We start from the raw sequence: 22,261 nt of genomic DNA, 5'->3' as shown, positions 1-22,261 counted from the left end.
AGGCGCAGTTCAATTGAACACCGCGTACTTGTTTTAGTTAACATTCATTTCACATCTCTTAAATAAGTGCAGTGCCTTAATTTTGACATTATCGATTATATCGATATCATACTTATAATTAGAATCGTTAAGAACATTGTTTTTTTCTTTTTTAAATTTAGTGATGTAATTGTTATCATTGTTTATTATTAATCTTGTACGAAAAGTGGTTTCAGTAATTTTTTCAAAAAAATATGGTAAGTTGTGGGTATTTTATTTTTGTAGTTATATTTTGAACGTGACCTACTTTATAATTAGGTGGTCTCAGTTTCTATGAACGTGACAAATATATTCTAGAAACATTTTAGACTTTTCTTTTAGTCAATCTTATTTTGATATTATTTTTACAATTAAAATAATCTTATTAAGACTTAGACTTTTACAAGTATTTATAAATGGTCAAGTGCTACCGCTTATCTTATTAATTTAGTATTTTTTACAACAATAAGACTCTGTGTTAATACTAATGAGCAAGAATAGAAGTTGATCATTGCCTGATCTTCAAGTCTGATTTTGATGAAGCAGAATTTTAAATAAAATAGAAAATACACTGGATTAAGAGCTTTATCCTAATATTGATATGGCTATGGCTTCCTATCCCTTTGAAGAAAACGTTTTGGAGCTTATTTCACCACGTTACTCGAATGCGGATTTATGGATACACATGTAGCAGAATTTCACTAGATATATAATAAGCACATGAACATTTAGGTTTCAAGCTCTCAATCTTCGGTTAAGGTCTACGTGTTCAAGTAACTGGACCATTTCATCTCCGTTCAGCCCATATATATGGGCTATAAAGATTTATATCTATTCGGTGCATTCGGTTCTTAAATATAATAGTGGTATAGTTTTGAGCTGTTGGGCTGATAAGCGCTTAGACTGATGGTTTTGTCCAGTGTAGTCACGTAATTATATTCCTGTTCTGAGTCTAGTTGCTCGAAATGCTTTATTCGTCGTTATATGGCGGGCCGGTTGGTGTGGTTCGTAGATGACTTGCCTTTCACTCCGAAGGTTGTGTGTTCGATTCCCACCCAGGATAGACATTTGTGTCCATGAACATGTCTGCTTGTCCTGAGTCTGGGTGTAATTATGTATATAAGTATGAATTTACAAAATAAAATTAGTATATGTAGTATATCAGTTGTCTGGTTTCCATAGTACATGCTCTGCTTAGTTTGGAATCAGATGGCCGTGTGTGAATAATGTACCAGGATATTATTATTATAATGATCGCAAACAATGATGCATTGCCTTTTGTACATACATGTGACGATGCAACACAATAATACCCTCTTTTATTTGTATATATCAAATATATAAATATATCATAATATCTGTGTAATTTTATCATTATAAAAGAATAACTACTATATTTTTAGTCAGTTCTTCTTGGTAGAATCAGTATTTTGAACTAATGGTTACTTAAAACTTGTGACAGAACTTGCTTAGTCCGTCATGGACGCTGGACCAGATTAACAACCACGAAATTTGGCTTAAATCGTCTACTTATGTGTTAAAAACATTTGTCAATAAATAACTATTTTTAATAACTTCGTATTAGGACAAAAAATGTATTTGCGTATTTTAATTATTTTGCATAATTTGGGTATGATGTAGATTCAATTATTTTGCAAAGTACACGAGCGGTCAATGGTCCTAAATCAGAGAATTTTAAACAAACTCGGCTAGATATTGAACAGACTATATTAACATGTTTAATCTGGTAAATTAATAAATAGCTTTTCTGACGTCGGTTTAATAAAGTCATAAATTCATTTATGTAGTGGTTTATATTTATATACAAAATTCCGGTGTTTGTGTGCGCAATTCTTCTACACCAGAACAGCTTGAAAGATTTTGACGAAATGTAGTGGATTCACCTGGTTAGTGCTTAGCTATAGTTGGCAGGTTGAGCTAATTCCAGCAATTAGAATTTTTTTTTGTTGTCTGACTAAATATTTATTTTAAATTTCTTAAAAAGATCATTAATTTTTAGCCTCGCAGCAAACACCTCTCAATATTTTTTTTATTAAACTGTTATTTGTTAAAAAATTGCTTGGGTTAAGATCTTTATATTCCCTGTATTCGGGAGTGGATGTAGGTAATCGATGAAAATTCGTCCCAGTTTTGATATCAAGGTTTCGTAGTGTTTGATTATCGACTCTGTTAGATTTTATCGATTGTATAAAAAAAGATATATATAAATACATGCTACTCAACGGTGGATTTGTGGAGGCCCGTCTTGATGGTTACCACCCACTCACCAACTAGATCCGTCCGATCGTAATTTAAAGGGTGAGTGAGACAGATAATTACCCAATATAAGATTATATATATTATAAAGGAGTTAGTATTTTTCGTTTATTATCAGCCAGTATATATTATAAATTTAATTGTATTCTATTATTATGTTTATATTATGTTATTTATGTGGTATAATAATTACCTTCTTTTTCTCATTGTATACTTCATATCTTTTATGACAATAATAATTTTATAAATGCAAATGTAAGCCAGTCTGTTCGTCACGCTTTCACTGCTAGAACACTGAACCGATTTTGATGAAATTTGGTACGAAGCAAGCTTCAATCCCGATGTAGGATATAGGCAACGAATATCAAGGGTACCCACCCTTACCTAACACGAGCGAAGAGGCGGGCGAACACTAGTAATAAATATATCACAAAACTCAACTCGATTACTGATCCTCGATAATTTCTTAAGCTATAAATTCATATTTCACAAATGTAACGTTAAATACGATTGAAAATTACTTGTAGTTAAACCAAGGCCAACAAGCTAATATAATTCGATTTTAAGATGTTAAATGGAAGCATTAAACTGGAAGCCAAGCCTCAGTGCAATCATATAAAGCCAATTAGTGTAAGTTTCGTCACGTTGCTACAACGAATATATTACTTGAAATAATCGAAGGCAGCGAGAAACATATTCTTTTGTTTTGTTGTATCAAATCCAATCAAAACATCCTTATATATAAAGAGTATATATTTTATATTAAATTAGTTTTCGCACGCGGTTTCAACCGCGTATGAGGGAGAAAGGTTTTAGGTATACTGTCCTTTTCCGTACCCCTGACAACGCGCATGCAGTTTCAGGACGATCGGTTCAGAAGTTAAGACTTGAATTTATATCAGAAAGGATGTAAATATAACTTGCTAATGTTAAATTAGTCGGTTCGGATTGGAGATATAATAATAACGTCCTCTAGACCGATTTCGGCCACGGCGGACAATCTCAAGAGAGATTAGCCAACTACGCAAGAGATATTATAGTGCACAAGTGTGTGCGCAAACACAGGTGCACTATCTATTCCCTAACTCTCATAATCTGATGGAACAGCAATCTGACACGACCGGAAAGGGTTCAGGCGCAGGCTTTGCTTGATTTCCGAGGCACGGGAGTATACACACTTCCAACTTCCAGACTCCGGGCTGCTACTGAAAATTTTCTGATAGAAAAACCCACTAACTTTTTACTGGCCCGACCTGGGAATTGAACCCAGGACCTCTGGTTCTGCGGCCTTATATCAAGCCACTAGACCAACGATTCAGTAGTAACAATATAATGTCGTTATTGCGTGACTTTAAATGAAGAAGGTTATAAGGTTGCTGTTTTAATGTTTTCTTAAGTTCGATGAAATAATTAAACTCTAAACGGTACACACTTGTGTCAATCTGTCCATCTGTCATAGTCTAATTTCTCCGAATATACTTGGCGAAAACAGTTTATAATTAGTACTCATGTAGAGGTCGGTGACCTAGTTACGGTTGTATGGTTTTATGGTTGGTTGTTTTGTGGTAGTTATTGTTGTAAGGTAAGTAAAATTGTTCTGATTGAACATCGCCTTAAATTTTGAATTAAAATGCAAATATTATAAAGAAAAATATTCAAGTGTGATGTGGAATTTTAAATTAAACGTTAAATTCAATTATTATTTTATTCCCCGTTTTATCTGAAACTATTGCTCTTAAAATTTTTAAATAAATAAATAAATATCGTTTGAAGAAATATTGCGGGGAAAATTCTAAAGCTTTAAATCCCGCGTCTTTAAGTTGTGACGTTTTTCTATACCGACGATAGCGAAGCCACGTTAAGAACACTGAGGAAGAGGGTACAAACGGGGAGCACTAAGGAGATTCTGGATTACAACCTAAAATAGGCGATTCATAATAGAGATAAGCCGAACACCATCCAGACCAGAGGAATCCAGAATCCCACGAAGACAACTAGGTACTCCTCTTCAAGGAAGTTAACTGGCACACACTCCGAGACAAAGAAATCATCTGGACAGGATTAAAAACAAAAGTTTTTAATTCTGATTCTGTTGTGTGTTATAAATTTAATATCAATCAGGCACATTAAAATAACATTATTATAAATTAAAGATGAGATACTAAAGGCACTACACGTCTGCGGAGATAGAAAGAAGAAAAAAAATCTGTAAATCCTCGCCGGAAACGGTAAATATTTGTAGTAAAAATAGACATAGAATGTTATACTTAATGTAAACTCAAATTATATGTCCGAGTTTGTAGACAAATGCTGATAAATAATTCAAATGATTTGTGCGATGAGTACTTTTTATTAAAACAAATTAATCTATGAAATACCGGAGAAAATTTATACCGTTTTAGTTTTGCAATTAAGCAATTTTGATTAATTATTATAACCAACTGGATTTTAATTCGGTTCCAACCGATTAAACCCGATCCGCATCCAGCTTTACACTAGTGACTAATTGAAAATATATAATACAGTATATGTAATACATTAATTTTTTTTTAATAAATAAAATAGGTAAGCGGACGGAATTAATTTATGTTTGATATTTTATCAATTGACCCATTTTTTTTTCATTCTCTTTAGTCTGTAATTAATTATAATGGCAAGTGCTTGAAATCAGGTTTCTTCAATAAATAGTTTGTTTGAAGTTTAATCAATGGCCTAACGCTATAGCAAATATCATGCGTGGGCGCAAGATGACGTAGCTCCAGCGACGTTAGTGAATTTGTCAGCGCGTGTTGCAATGACAGTTACAGCCGTCGTGATGAAACTATTGTTTTTGTAAGAACATTTCGTTCACAGTTCGTTCTGCTTGTAGTCGATATTTATGTTTACATATAATAAAACTAAAAACGAGTGCACTGGATATATACGTAGATATTTTTATTTTAATTATTGAGAAAGGTTTTATAATATTTATCTTACGAGTAACTTATATTTCTGAGGCCTTTCTCATAGAAATAAATATACTTTATTCATATACAATTACTCTTAAACCCGTATTTTACAAGATTAAATTTAACAACTTACAATGTAGTATTAACCTATTCTTTTTCATCAGTCATGTATATACGTGTTACGTTTATACAAATAATCATAAATGCGTAACTTGTATTACGCATATATAAGTATTATTTTCCTTTATGAAAATTAACGAACATTTATTTTATCTATACATCTACACATATAAATAAAATTGAAGTGTCTGTCTGTGATTTCAAAACAATTCCCTCTTTTAATGTTAATATGGCTATTTGCGAGTTACCAAAACCATTTATTTAATATTTTTTTTATAGTTTAGGAAGGCGGACTAGCATATGGGCCATTTGATGGTAAATAGTCACCAACGCCCATAGACAATGGCATTGTAAGAAGTGTTAACCATTGCTTACATCACCAATACGCCACCAACCTTAGAAACTAAGATGTTATGTCTCTTGTGCCTTTAATTAAACTGGCTCACTCACCCTTCAAACCGGAACACAACAATACCAAGTACTGCTGCTTTGCGGTAGAACACCTGATGAGTGGGTGGTACCTACCCAGACGAGCTTGCACAAAGCTCTACCATCAGTAAATTTTTGTCTGTCTGTCTGTTTGAAACCGCTAAAATTTACAAATTGAAATAATTGAATTATTATAAGATGTATTTCAAGAGTACGTTTAGTCTTTATTTCATAGAAATCGGTTGATTCTATCAAAAGTTATAACAATGTATATATTTTTGTTGTTATAATATATGTCGCGGCCATTATCCCATAGATGGCGGTATGCTAGAGACGTCAATTTCTGAATCGCAGTGTCTAGATTTACATAGTAGAGCGAGTTCTTCCATATTTGCAATTATTAATTTGGTTGTAATTTTGTCCTCTTTTTAAATTTTAGTTTATAGACTAATAATTTTTACTTTTAATGTTACCTATTCCTTAGTTGTAGCGCTTATTAAATCTTGGATTAAATTGCTTTGTTTTAACCTTATTTATAGTTTAATTAGATTAGAAGGGTTATAATTTATCCTATTACTACTGCTCCGTTACCCATAGGCAATATGTAGCATATTCACGCATAAAACCAAAACAATAATTTATTTTTGTCTATATGTTTGTCTTTTTATTTGTGCTAATCTTTGAAACAGCTCCTTTGGCATGTTCACTTGTAAGTCATGCCAAAGTTATTGGAAGCCCTAGCGAATTGAAATATAATATAATATAAAATAAATACTTAACCTAATATAGTATATAAGGAAGCATTACAATAATTCTGTGTACACATTTTTCATTAATTACAAGAATAATAATAATCGCAATAATATCATAAATACAAAAGGATATGAGTGTTATGAATATTTGTTTCTTGTTCACGCTTTACCACAGCTAAAATATGACATATATACTAGATTTTCAAGAGAGACGCGTGCGAAGCCGCGGGCGATGCTCTAGTCATCAATATACTTCTAATTTAATTATGAATCTTATTATAATATGAGCTTCGAATGTATTTTTTAATAATTGAACTGTAATTATGAATATAAAGACCACTTTTATGAATCATTTTTTAATGATATATATATTTTAATTAGTAAAAATCTTAAAATTTATCATTCTCTGCAAGTAATATTACTTGGTGTGCAGGCCCGTCTGGTTAGATAACACCGACTCAACACATATTACCACCAAACAGCAATACTTAGTATTGTTGTGTTCCGGTTTGTTGGGTAACTGAGCCAGTGTAACTACAGGCACAAGAGATATTACACCTCAGCTCCCAAGTTGGAGACGATGTTAGTTAATATTTCTTACAGTGTTTACGGTGATCACTTTCATTACTTGAACCATTTGCCATTTATATAAATTGCACGAATGTGTGCAAAAACAAATACAGATACACTTTCTATTACATCCATGAACCCACTTCTTGAAATGTTCTAGTTACAGGCAATAATGACCTAACATTTGAGTTCCCGAGGTAGACAACGCCATACCAAGATAAACTTCCAAAAGGCGCCTTATCCGTATATACTACAATTTAAAAATTACCTTAACAAATGGAATTAGAAAAGCTAATTATAATTCAATATTAATGCCAATGCATTAATTACGTCAGATCTAAATGAAACGATGATATTAAATTAATCAAATGGCCGATACGTATGTAACTGTTATTGTTATTGGCATTCGCTTCCGTTGGATTCAGATTAATGTATTTTTAAACCACGTTAGCTACCACTTGTCTTAAATACTTTGATGTTTTAATACAAGAAGTCGAAACTGTTTTTTCTTTAATGAAATCTTGATATATTTTATTTATATGAGAATTGTTTTCGTAAGGGACTTAATAAAGTATGACTGCGGATTAATGCCGTAGTCTAAAATATCACAGTTTTCATACACTTGGTGGTAGGGCTTTGTGCTAGGACGTCTGAGTTGGTACTACCCACTCATCACATATTTTACTGCAAAATAGCAGTTCCTAGCATCGTGTACAATCGTGAACTACAAGCACAAGGGACATAACATATTAGTTCCCAAGGTTGGTGGGGCATTGGTGATGTAAGTAATGGTTAATATTTCTTACGGCGTCAATGTCTATGGGCGGTTATGACCACTTACCATGGAATAGGTCCATCTGCCCGCCCGCTGCCTTTATTATATAAAAAAATGTTTATAATAAATTTCGTGCTTGGAGGTAAAGGATAATATGTCGGAAGATTGATGAACAACATATGTATTCATAAAGATGACGTATGAGAAAAGAGAAAGCGAAAAGGCATTCCAAGCTGATATATAACGTATGTACTTACCACCATGACAAACAAATTAAAAATATGCAAACTCTACAGTTATTGGTGAATTGCACGAAATTAGTTATTAAACGGTCATTAACCGATCATGTCTTAAAATAGGAAATCAAATTCTAGGAAATCCTGGCTACAGACAATTGCCAGATAAATTCTCAATAGCGTAACATAAATATGCCTGAGCGGGGCTAACACAACCACGTAATTATTTGAGTATAGCATTAATAACGTTTTTTTAAGAAGATTATGGTCTTATTAAGTAATTAACGATTTAATCTCCTGACTTATTTATATCTTACCGAAGACAGCTGGCGTAGTTGAGGTTAAAATTAAAAAAAAAATCGGTGAAAGACTTTGTATGGGCCTGTCTGGATAGGGCATAATTTATTCTGGCGCTAAACACATACATTATTTTGGAAGTTATCCGTTATTTATTCGTTTATTATTCATTAACATTAACAAAGTAAACAATAAATCACAAGTATGAAAATAAAAACCGTTATTACATACATACTAAGTGCTTTAACTGTAGGCGATAACTACATTTAAAATAACATATAAATTACTCCAAAAATATACATATATATGTATACATATATACGGGTTTAAGAGTAATTGTATATGAATAAAGTATATTTATTTCTATGAGAAAGGCCTCAGAAATATAAGTTACTCGTAAGATAAATATTATAAAACCTTTCTCAATAATTAAAATAAAAATATCTACGTATATATCCAGTGCACTCGTTTATATATATATAAATTATCTATTAGTTCTGCGATTTTTCAAACTAATATAACACATCGACATAGAAACCTTCGTAGAGGCCTTAAAGGCCGACAACATGTGTCCACTGGCGGTGGTAGTCGCTTTCCACCAGATGGTCCTCCTGCCAGCTTGCCGCCCACTTACAAAATAAATAAAAACTTTTAAGAGTGACCAATTCAATGCTAATGCAAAACAAATGCAAGAGACGTGACTTCTTTTTTTGTTGTTGGACACTAGTCCAATAAATTGCCTTCGGACGTCCAAGTCTTGACTTATAGTTAATTTTAACTGATTTTATCTATGAATTATAATAAATATAATGGACAGAAACATCAGGACATCAGTTATATCAGTGTATCTAACCAAGAGCTGGCTTGTTGACCTGCTGTCAATAAATCAAACAAAATGCATTATTGAATGAAATTGTCCCGTTTTTCTGGAACAGTCCAGATATGACTGATCGTTTGGTCACAGTGAATTGATCGACAAGCCTTCGTCTAACATTTGTTACTGTTTTTATTTTTTATTCCTGACAGCCGTCCAATCGCAATGAAGTCGTTTCATTCTTATGTTTTTACCGCGGATAATTACACTACTGCTCATAGATAAACAACTATCAATTCTGAGCTCGTAAATGTAGTGTTGTAGTTTTTTTAAACGGCATATGGAGGCCTCCTTATTAAACAGAAAGTCCGGAGCTTTATATATCACGTTACAATTTTTTGCCACTGTATGTATCACTGCGCAAAACAAAATTCACCTGATTGTATATTAGTTGATGTTGCTACAGGATAACAAATATAATTGTATATAATCATATAATAATCATCACATGTACACTTCTTAATTGATTAAAAAGAGTATTGAAAGAGTATTGAAAATTGTGTTGTTAAGCTTGACGTCGAATGTCCGTTGAGCGAAAAGTTAAAATACGACGCATAAAATATCATGTGCGTTAATTACTCTGAATATTTTTCGTATATTTCAAGGGTAAATTTTAAAAGAGGACAGAAAGAACGCTGAATTTTTTCGCATTAATTACACAGGCTGTCACCGATTTTCTGCGAGTTTTTGTGTTAACTTTTCAAGTATTTATGAAGTAATGTAACTTGCTAGTAACCCGACAGATTCAAGAGGTCTAGTTTCTTGGAAAAGTAAAATTTAGTTGATAACACTAGCTAGGTCTTCACGTAACAGTTATTTAATACCAAATTTTATATCAAATAAGAGCATGAGAGTGTTATGCCGTTCGCTGTTCCGGCAGTCGGTCAATAGATATACCATGAAAAGGATACAATAAATCTTGCTTTTAGTGAGAGGACAGTTTACTAAAGCGATAAAATATTGTTAGAGATTTCAATAATAATTTGTTAGAAAAATAAACTAAATTAATTTCACATTTCAAAATAACAAACAATAGCAGACTGACGCTCTCTCAACAACTTTTGACAGCTAAGAGAGCCGAGCGAAAAGTGTCAAGACAATGTGTCCGATCCATCAACAGACGTCATTCATCCACCAGCTACGTCACTGCGTTGTCGACGCCCTTTCGCCTGGCAAATCCTTTAAGAATATTATATATATTTATATACATCAGACGTATTTAATACAAATAAATGTTTATATAAAACCGGATATAAATATAAAAACTGTGAGCTTTATATTTTTATAATTTATTATAATTTACGATAGTGCGCGATAAATTTAAACTTCCGAATCGTATGTTTCTTGTCCACATAACGGTCGGATGATGAAAATAAAAAGCAAACAAATTATATTTTGTGAAATAAAATTTCTCATAATTTACGACATCACTCAGACGCGGATCGTTTATAACTACTTATTTATTAACTAGCCATTTACCCGGTGAATTTTCCAATATGAGCATTATTTAGAAATCCACCAATTTTATTTAAATATTTGAGTTTTCCACCCCGAATTGGACCAACGTGGTGGAGTAAGCTCCAAACTTTCTCCTCAAAAAAAAAGGAGAGGATACCTTAGCCAAGCGGGAGGGACAGTTTATGTACTGTTAGAGTTTTTTGGGTTACATGTTTCGTCCATATCCTTATTTTTATTTCAGACACGCAGTCAGCACACTAGATTTTTTATAGTATAGGTTGGTGGACTAGCATATGGCCTACTTGATTTAAAGTGGTCACCAACACCTATAAACATTGGCATTGTAAGAAATGTTAACCATCACTTTCAAAGCCAATGCGCCATCAGCCTTGGGAACCAAGACGTTATGTGCTTTGTGCCTTTAATTACATTGGCTCACTCACTGACCTTAATGAAAGAATGTAGCTAACCTTTGTCTAAACCATTTGACAATTAATTTTGCTTTAACGTGGTATTCTTAAATCTTTTAAAAAAGTTATCGTTTTAAATTTTTCGTAATAAAATACCTCTGTTAAAACACACGTCCTTATTAAAAAGAATATAATGATTAAACTTTGCAGATATATATGTATACTCCACTTATATAAATAGACAGTATAAATATATATGAAATTAAAATACATAAATGTCAGAGATAATAAATTTGAGCGGATATACGACGTCACTTATTTTATTAGAATTGCAACACCACACAAGGTGATTGGTACTGGTCGGTCGTCAGACGTCAAGTTGTGAAAATATAAGACCTGTGCCTATTTTATTGTACAGCCGACTGATGGAAATATAAAATATAATGGTGTATCTGTCAGTAGCGCGTGTGATCGTTTATCGAGCGACCCCCTTGATCTCTTGGTATCTTGCTTTCACGACAGCAGCGTGTTGGACGAAAATGGCGTCCATTTAAATAGCAAGGCTTAAAGGCATAACAGATTCGATACACAATTTTATTTTATAAAACATAAGTGCAGGGTTTTTTTTTTATTTTCAGATTCCCTGGTCTATCAGCTAGGCCGTATGGAGGCGTGGCCGGGATGATGTAGCTATGCCACGGCGCAGGCGCAGGCTCGGCTCGCGCGTACGAAACTACGTCAGGGGTTTGTTGGCCTTCCTCTTCTCCAATGTTGGCGTCGTTGTGTTGGTCGTGGCTTATACGATAGCTGGTAAGAACTGTTTTTTTTTGATTAGTAGCTTCGTTAATAAAAACAAAATAAATATATAAAAATATTTGTTCGATTGTTACGCTTTCACTTAATTACTCAATCGATTAACATGAAATTTGACACATAAGTTCTCAATTTTTGATTAAGTTTATCAATTCATACTGTACTAATATTATAAATACATTACTGGATCGATTTTGATAAAACATGGTCCTAAGTTTGGAAATAAACTTAAACCCAAAAAAACGACAGCCTACTTTTTATACGTAATAGACCTCCCAAAATAAAAGCGAACACTAGTATGGATAAATAAATACGAATTTGAAAATCAGTTTAAATAACCCGTCCTAAATATAACTTTTTAAACAACATTTATCGGTTAAGTTCAATCCAGTTTTTCAATGCACTATTAATTATACGAGAGAATAAAATATAAGACCAATATATAAATTATTCCTTTGTAATTTAAAATTCAATGAGCCGTGAATTATAAATGCTGTTTCATCAACAAAGACCTTCGGAAATCGAGTTTTGTCCCCAAAATCTATTGTTCGAACGTTTAATTATTGCTACTGAAATATTAAAAGAGCGTCGTTTAAAGACTGAAATTAGACTCGGAAGTCGTTTAGGGATTGGTCTAATGAGTATTTTATCTTTTGTCTTCACGATTGGTATTATTTGATAGAAAAAGGCCACCTGAGTGGTACATCGCCAATGCGCCATAACAATGGAACGTTATGTCCCTTGTGCTTTTAGTAACATCGGAATATGACAATATTAATTACTAGCACAAGGTACATGACATCTTCGTTCCCAAGGTTGGTGGCGCATTGGCGATGTGAGGAATGGTTAATATTCTTACATCGCCAATGTCTATGGGCGTTGGAGATCACTTAATATCAAGTGGCCCATTTGACCGTTCGTCTACCTACAAGATTAGAAAACGACTTCTGCAGTGTTTCTTTTTGTGGCTAAATTTACTAAGTTACTCGCAGACCTCACTCTTGAACATACAACATAAGAATTGTCCACGTAATAAAAGTCACTCACTAAAATTACACACCTTAAAAGGGAACTATATATCGGAAGTTCGAATGATATATTCTCATTGATGGTATTCTTGGAATGAAAACTACCTAAAGTAGTTCACACCCTAAAGTAAATCTGTAGGAATTCAGGCTCATGTTGAGGTAAAGCTTCGAGAGTACTATTTAAGTGGTACACCTGTCAATAATGACAGTGATTAGCTAAAGAATCATGTGTCTTCTTTCGAATGTCAAATCGATAAGGACAATCATTAAAATCCACAATGTCAGTAATTAGTTTTATTACTTGCATCTCCCAAGGAGTATGTATATGAAAGTTTCTTTAGCGAATATGTTTATACAAACGATTTAAGTCCACAAAAAAAAACTTTGAAATATTATTTTATTAATTCATGAAACACAAAAAATTCAAGCAGATCAGTCTATTTTTTTTCATTTTTATACCAAAGGTGTTAACTTTCTAAAAAAGACGAAATATGTACGAATGCATTTATGTTTCTCAGAAGAAGAAATATTAAATATCATTCTTCTTATATGAAAAAATATAGTCCACATACAAACTTTTAAGCCCCTATTTTACCCTCTGAGGGAATAGATTTTTAAAAACGCTGCTAATATATTTATTTATTTCTAACCAGAAGCTTGTAATTTTGAATATGAAATTTCATGTCTCCAACTTTAAAAAGGACAGATTCCCATACAACCATATAACCATCCCTTATTTTAAACCTTTAAGGGTGAAAATTAGTAGGTTTTAAATAAAAAAAAATCAAAATAGTTTATTTTACAGCAAAAATATATTTACAATTGATAGCTTGGTTGTTTGCTAAAACGATATCATAATTGTATTTCCGGTGGCATCCACACTAAGTAAGCAAGGTGTCGTAGATACCTTGCTACGATTTATAGACAGCGTTCCAGATACGATTAATAGCGTATTCTTGAAACATTTTTGTAAACTTTATAGAAATAAAAAAATATATAAATTTAAGTAGCCTATGTAAGAATAATAATAATAAATAAAAAAAAACATATAAGGAATGTTAAAAACAATATAAAATGTCAATAATATTAAATTTATGTGTATATAAATACAATATAATGTGGGTGCTATATACATACATTTTTTTTAATCACGATAGAATACGGTTAACATCATAATTTTTTTTTTTTTATATAGAATATGAAGGTGGACGAGCATATGGGCCACCTGATGGTAAGTGGTCACCAAACGCCCTTAGACATTGGCATTGTAAGAAATGTCAACCATCGCTTATAGCCAGTGCGCCACCAACCTTGGGAACTAAGATTTTATGTCCCTTGTGCCTGTAATTACACTGGCTCACTCACCCTTCAAACCGGAACACAACAATATCAAGTATTGCTGTTTTGCGGTAGAATATCTGATGAGTGGGTGGTACCTACCCAGACGAGCTTGCACAAAGCCCTACCACCAGTAACATCAACTGTTGAAATTTCAAGTGTCTAACCCCTGTTAGGTGGTAACCTAGATCTGTTATGAATTACATTGGAGTAGAATAACTGACTCCTTAAAATGATCCCTTCAAGGTCCCGTGAAGGCCAAATATCTTTAATATAAGAATAAAATTTATTAATTGCCAAAGCTAAAACAATATTGTTTTACAATGACATTTACAGACTCTAGTTTAGTGATAGTCCTTAACAGGATTAAAAGCAATTAATACGGTAAATTAATTCCAATACCCGTCTAGCAATTGTAATCTATTATTTAAAACAATATAATGTCCTCGAGACCGATTTCGTTTACGGCGGCCAACCATACCAACGAGGCAGTTAAAAACAATATATATATAATACGGATCAAAGGAAATAAGGCTTCCATAAAGTAATATGAAAGAAGAGCGTTGGGGTTTCCTGTAACAAAAAACAGTAAAAACCTTAATCAAAGCTCGTTAAACATCAATTACCTTTTAATTTACACTTATTAATAAACTTATATTTTTTAACAGGTGCGTTCATGTTTCAAGCGATAGAAGGTGCGAGCGAGATGGAAAGAGTCAACAATATGTCGAGGGAGAGGGACAACACTGCCCAGTATCTGTGGCAAAATGTGACGTTGACACTTAATTTGTTTAACGAGACTGCTCTTAAGGAAAGGTAAAGTATATATATATATTTTTTGACATGATTCACACACGGCCATCTGATCTTAAGCTAAGCAGAGCTTGTACTATGAAAACCAGACAACTGATATACTACATATACTACTTTTCTTTTGTAAATATATACTTATATAGATAATTAAACCCAGACTCAGGATAAACATACATGTTCATGCTACACGCTTGAAGAATCCTTCAAAGCGAAAGCCGGAGTATGCTTGTTCGTCAGGACGGATGTTTGCTGTCACCGACTGCGCTGCTTGGAGGACCCCTTCTTCTCCATGTTGGTGGTACGTGTGGACCTGGTTCGTCAGAGCCGAGTCTACGTGTGCCTCTACAGATCCCACAATGGTGACTTGGAGACAAGCCGACTATTTGACCATCTTAGTCGGGTGGCAGATGCTGCGCAAGAGCAATTTCCTAACGCGGAATTGGTGTTTTTGGGGGACTTTAATGCTCACCACGAATCCTGGTTGAAATCCCTCAAAACTGACCATGCTGGAAGGACTGCTCATGCTTTTGCTCTCACACATGACTTGACCCAACTGGTTGATCAGCCCACCAGGATCCTAGACATTGATGGGCAAGCACCTTCTCTACTGGACCTTCTGCTGACTTCTCACCCGGTGGAATATCAGGTTGTGGTTCAGGCTCCTCTTGGCTCTTCGGATCACAGCCTTATTTCTACCAGAGTGCCACAGGCCAAGCTGCCGCCACTAGCGGTATGCAAACGTCGCGTTTGGCACTATAAGTCGGCGGATTGGGACGGTATGCGCGATTACTATGCGTCGGTCCCTTGGAAGGAACGTTGCTTCAGTGGGAATGACCCGACAGCTAGTGCCGCTGCTGTTGCTGGCGAGATCATGCTGGGAATGGAATACTACATTCCTAGCTCAGATCTCGTCAGTAGGAGTACGCGTAACCGTTGGTTCACTCGTGAATGTGCCGATGCTGTATCAGCTAAGCAGGCGGCATATCGCAAGTGGATCAACGGCCGCATTAGCGGGGCATCTAACATTGACTCACTGAAAGCAAACTATAATAAAAATTCCAAGTCCTGTAGAAAGGCATACACGACAGCGGATGCACAGCGCATTGTACAGATTGGTCATGACCTTGTTTCGCATCCTAGGGGCTCCCGTAGCTTCTGGCGTCTGACCAAGTCTGTGCAAAACAATTTCTGCCAACCTTCGCTGCCACCGCTCAGAAATCCGGACGGATCGTTAGCTCACAGTCCGCAAGAGCAAGCTGATCTCCTGGCTAAACTCTTTGCCGACAATTCCGTCATCGATGATTGTAGTGCACTGCCACCTACAATACCTGCATGTGGCCATACGATGCCTGACATTAAAATCAGGCAACGTGATGTGCGTGCGGAGCTGCAATCACTTGATGTAATGATATTGAATACCAGCCATAGTGCTGAAGAAGTGCGCAGCGGAGCTGTCTCCTGTGTTAACGCGCCTGTTCCAACTTTCTCTCTCTTCGGGAAGTGTGCCGGAGGCTTGGAGAAGAGCTAATGTGCAAGCGGTTCCCAAAAAAGGGGATCGGTCTAACCCGGCAAATTATCGGCCAATAGCTATCACCTCAGTACTTTGTAAGGTGATGGAACGGATTTTAAACAACCAACTGATCCATTACCTAGAAGATCACTGTCTAATTAATGATCGTCAGTACGGGTTTCGACCAAAACGGTCCACAGGTGATCTTCTAGCGTACGTAACGCACCTCTGGGGTGAAGCTATCGACAAGCATGGAGAATCGTTGGCTGTCAGCCTCGATATCTCCAAGGCTTTCGACAAGGTCTGGCACAGAAGTCTTCTCTCCAAGCTACCGGCATATGGTCTGCCTGCTCAGCTATGCACCTGGATTGCCAGCTTCCTACACAAGCGTAGCCTTCGTGTTTTAGTAGATGGTTGCGCTTCACAATTCTATGTAGTGAATGCTGGGGTCCCCCAGGGATCTGTGCTATCTCCCACACTCTTTCTTTTGCATATCAATGATATGCTCTCCCTTGGGAACATACATTGCTATGCAGATGATAGTACAGTGCATGGTGGATACCACGGACGCGCAGTGGCTGGGCGGGCGGAAACTGAGGAGAGGCGGGAGAATCTTGTCATTGAACTCGATAGGACATTAGATCTCATCGCCAAATGGGGCTCTGATAATCTTGTTGAATTTAATGCCAAGAAAACACAGGTATGCGCTCTCACGGCGAAAAAGTCAACATTTTCCCCTCTTCCCTCCCTCTGTGGTACTCCGCTGGTGATGCAAAGCAAAATCGCCATGCTGGGGATTGACGTTCGCTGCGACCTTATTCCAAGGGATTACATCGAGGCTGTTATAAAAACAGCTTCACGGAAACTCGGAGTTCTGAACAAGGTGCGGCGCTTTTTCACGCCACAACAACTGTGCCTGCTGTACAAAACACAGGTACGGTCTTGCGTGGAATATTGCTCGCACCTTTGGGATGGCTCCGCTAAGTACATACTTGAGGCCTTGGACCGGTTGCAGCGACGTGCCGTACGCATTATTGGCGACGTAAAGGTCACAAACACCCTTGAACCTTTACAATTGCGTCGTGAGATAGCAGCACTGAGCGCTTTCTATCGACTGTATCACGGCGAGTGCTCTGAGGAATTATTCTCTCTAATTCCTGCTTCCCCCTTCCTTCTTAAGTCCACGCGAGCTGGTTCTCGATGTCACCGCCTAACTGTGACATCAATTCCATCGCGAACAAAGAAATTTGGCAACTCCTTTCTTTGTCGCACTTCCAAAAAATGGAATTCCTTACCAGCTCACGTATTCCCCTCCTCTTACAACCCGGGTTCCTTCAAACGAGGCGTGAAGAGGCATCTTGCGGGCCGGCAAGGCGAAGGCGGCTAGTGCAGAACGTTTTTCCCGTCTGTACTGGCCGTCGTCGCGTTTGGACTCTACTACCACTTACCATCAGGTGGAGTAGAGTCATTTGCCCTCCCGGCGATATATAAAAAAAAAAAAATGCACACAAATGTCTGTTCTGAGTGGGAAACGAACCCACAATCTTCGGCGTGAAAGGCAAGTATCTACCAACCACGCCAACCGGCTCGCCAATATTTCAAGTTCACCCATTAATATCATATTTAGTGTACGTAAATTTTGTAAGCCGATTATCAGGAAAATCTACCTGCTGAGAGATATGAAGCAGAAGTAAGCGCCATCTAATTTGTCCCACTTCTCCCATAGACCGAATATCATAGATCCGAACATTAAATGAGCCGAGCTGAGCCGAGATGGCCCAGTGGTAAGAACGCGTGAATCTTAACCGATGATCGTGGGTTCAAACCCGGGCAAGCACCACTGAATTTTCATGTGCTTAATTTATGATTATAATTCATCTCGTGCTTTACGGTGAAGGAAAACATCGTGAGGAAACCCGCATGTGTCTAATTTCACTGAAATCTGCCACATGTGTATTCCACCAACCCGCATTGGAGCAGCGTGGTGGAGCTCCAAAACCTTCTCCTCAAAAAGAGGAGAGGATGCCTTTAGCCCAGCAGTGGGACATTCACAGGCTGTTACGGTTACGGTACGGTACGGAACATTAAATACCTGAAAATATAATGATTTAAAAAATACTCCATCGCTTTTATTTAGTATTACTGAAAGAAAAATTAATTCTAACATAGATCATCAATACGCAGCCTACAATAAAATGCTATGTCACTTGTGCCTGATATTACAGTGTCTCACTAGTCCTACAGGAATACATAAATACAAAGTATTGATGTTTGGCGCTAACATAAAACGATGTCTTGGGTGGACCCATCCAGAGGAGCTTGCATAGCGCTCTACCACCTGGATTAAATTTAAAAAAAGAATATATTATGACATTTTAAATCTGTCTTCTATCAATAAATATATTTAAGTAAACGTGCAATCAAAGTCCTGTATTAGTTTAACCAGCACTATAGTATAAGCTAGTACAAAGTTTTTTATATGCTCTTAACCAAAAATCACACAAATACAAAAATATCTATAGCTAGTGTCTATTCGAAGTCAATATACTTTATTCAACATAGAAGCATTACACTTACTTATTGATTGTTAAAGAAAGAAACTATTTATTTTATTATATATTTAAAATCGTTAACCTAAAGTCACGTGGCATGAACTTTCTATGACGTACAAACAGACGTATTTATTACTCACTTACAAGGTATTTCTATTTGCTGGTAAGATATCATATGAGTGGTGATGAGTGAGCCTTACTACTGTTTTTTTGCACGTTACCTCAAAAGTACACTATTTTCTTGTAGACGATTATAATATGAGGAGAATGTTTGGAGCTTATTTCACCACGCTGCTCCAATGGGGTTTGGTGGAATACACATGTGGCAGAATTTCAGTGAAATTAGACACATGCAGGTTTCCTCACGATGTTTTCCTTCATCGTCAAGCACGAGATGAATTATAATCACAAATTAAGCACATGAAAATTCAGTGGTGCTTGCTCGGCTTTGAACTCACGATCATTGGTTAAGATTCACGCGTTCTTTCAAAAATAAAAAAGGAGAGGAGGCCTTAGCCCAGCAGTGGGACATTCACAGGCTGTTATGGATTATAATATAGCTATATTCTAAATACCTTCCCACTGCTGAACTAAGACTTTGTGTTCTAGAAGTTTGTTGGAGTTTGATTCTCGCTGCTCCAATTTGGGTTAAAGGATACACGTGTAGAGCAGACTTTCATCCAACGATATTTTCCATCTCAATCGAGCTTAAGATAATGAATACTTGAAAGGCACTTGAAAGTATACACACTACCAACTTTCGGACTCCGGGCTTCTACTGAGAATTTTTGACAGAAAAATACAATAACTTGGACTCTAAACTCGACCTCTTATATTATATTTATTAAGAGCAAGATTGCTTAAAAGCTTTTTTAAAATGTATCAAAATTTATTCATGATTTTTTTCTTACAGTCTTCTTAACCGATCTCAGTAGGCTTTGTATATCGAATTATAGATTTAATGAATTAAAGTTTTCAACATCTTAAAATACAATAATTCAAAGCTCAGGTAGTTGTGCGCTTGCAGCCTTTAGCACAACTTGCCTTAAAATATAGCAGTTATTTGAATTCTTTACCTTTGGCTAAAGAGCGTTGAATTTTTTAGCTCATTAGTGAATTTGCCGAATATGAACAGTTAGGCTCCCTACGGACTTTACTGATTTTCTCACTGCGTGTGTACATACTGAAATTATTTATTTATATTACAGGGCTAAGGCATATTTTTAATGAGTTTATTGGATTTTTCCGTCGAGAAAATGTCAGTATCGGAGTCTGAAATTTTGCTTCATAAAGGATGTAAGACCTTTGATCCTGGGCCTGTACTCTATCCGGTCGTGTCAGATTTGATCCCATCAAATCATGAGAGAGAAAATAGATAGTATGCTTAATATATTCGGGAGGCCAATTTGCGTAAATTATTGACTTTGTCATTTTTTATGGTGACTGAATTTAACGTCTTTATATTATAACTAGTTGTTGCCCGCCGCTTCGACCATTTGTTTCGGAGGGGGCAAATATTAGGTATAAAAGAACCTATATCCTTTCTTGGGGTTCAAGCATGCTTTACACCAAATTTCATTAAAATCGCTTCAGTGGCTTAGCTGTGAAAGAGTAACAGAGATACAGAATTATTTTAATATTTATTATATTAGTATATATTACTATTATTAATTATTCCAGTTTTATTTAAATTTAATAAATTATATTAAGCCCGCAAATAACTCATTGGAACAGATTCAGTACATAAGTAGAATAAAATTGAAGCTTACTGAGAAAATTTGATCGTGAAATGTCAGATTATATGTGACAATGACGTATCAAAACAGTGTAACACCGTAAATCAGTTTTTAACATTTCACGAGCGACATATGAAGTGAGCTTATAGAGTTGTACTGCAGTACGATTCTGTAAGAACTCACTTAACAGTTATACTATTTTGATGGCGTGTATTATCGAAATGTTATAATTATTATAGTCAATGTCGCATTGATATGCGACTACCTTCTGACATGCATGATCATTTGCTACGGTGAGTGTCGAGGTTTTTTCTTACAGAATAACGTGTAGTTAATAATAATAAGAACCAAAGACGTTTCTTCATGTAACATTTATTTGTTGACGTTTTTAAAATAACCGTCAAGTTTGTCAACAGCCTTAGGTAGTGCAAAACATGAGAAGGCATACGATATAGTGAATATACATACAAAGCAACGCGAATTAAAGTACCAATTGAAATTCTCGGCTGAAAACCTTGTGTATAATTTCAAAGAGAACTTTAGATGCATATTATTTATCGTTCAGCTTTAAACAGAAACATATCGACCATGATGAAGGGGTCTTTGGATGAATTCTGCTTGAATTTCTGCTTATAATTTGGATATAAGTGTAAATTGTCGCATAAAACTGAAAGTGTTAATCAGTTGAGCTTAGGCGACTTTTAGATTTCTTTCTGGAAGCAGCGTGGTGGAATAATCTGCAGTTTCACTTTTGCAGCGGATTCCCACCATTGCAACATTTAGAAACTGTTATTTCGCTTTTTAAACTTCAATTCAATTCCCATGATTTTTTTACTGCAGAAGTATATAATTTTTTTATCAATGTAAACTGATTACTTTCGTGTTTTGCACGATCACGGTAACTTATGGTATATTTTAAGCAACAAATAAATGAATTAAAGCATAAATACAAAGACCCTATTTTACAATAATAATTTAGAACTTTATTGTAACATGCGACTTTAAGTCAGATATATTAGTTTTAAGTATTAATGTTTTGCAAGCCAAGTTTCCAAAGTCAACTATGCTCCTGTTACAGCATAAGCAAGGAGCTCCAGCATTATCAACGGAAGATTGTGGTAGCAGTACGTCGTGGTTGGGACGGCGGGCGCTCATCGAGGCAATGGAGTTTTTCTTCGGCTTTCTTATATTCTCTTACCGTTATAACCACGATAGGTAATTATATTTCACTGTATATGCTATGTAAGGCCGATAAAATTAGTATTCCATCGCCAAACAGCAATACTAATTACAGCCGTTTCTAAGAT

General features: G+C 35.4%; 1 protein-coding gene across 2 annotated transcripts in view; it reads left to right on the top strand.

The window, feature by feature from the left end:
* The window catches only part of LOC126775253 (TWiK family of potassium channels protein 18), a 62,349-nt gene continuing 40,088 nt past the window's right edge, over nucleotides 1-22,261 (top strand). For both annotated transcript variants that reach the window (XM_050497056.1, XM_050497055.1), the window contains exons 1-4: nucleotides 1-236; nucleotides 11,803-11,974; nucleotides 15,012-15,159; nucleotides 22,033-22,169. In XM_050497056.1, coding sequence (XP_050353013.1) covers nucleotides 11,857-11,974; nucleotides 15,012-15,159; nucleotides 22,033-22,169 — 403 coding nt within the window. In that variant the 5' untranslated portion in view covers nucleotides 1-236; nucleotides 11,803-11,856. The remainder of the gene's footprint in view (nucleotides 237-11,802; nucleotides 11,975-15,011; nucleotides 15,160-22,032; nucleotides 22,170-22,261) is intronic.

Source organism: Nymphalis io, chromosome 18 (assembly GCF_905147045.1).
Source record: "Nymphalis io chromosome 18, ilAglIoxx1.1, whole genome shotgun sequence".
Lineage (NCBI taxonomy): Eukaryota > Metazoa > Arthropoda > Insecta > Lepidoptera > Nymphalidae > Nymphalis > Nymphalis io.
This window is presented reverse-complemented; position numbering and strand designations above follow the sequence as displayed.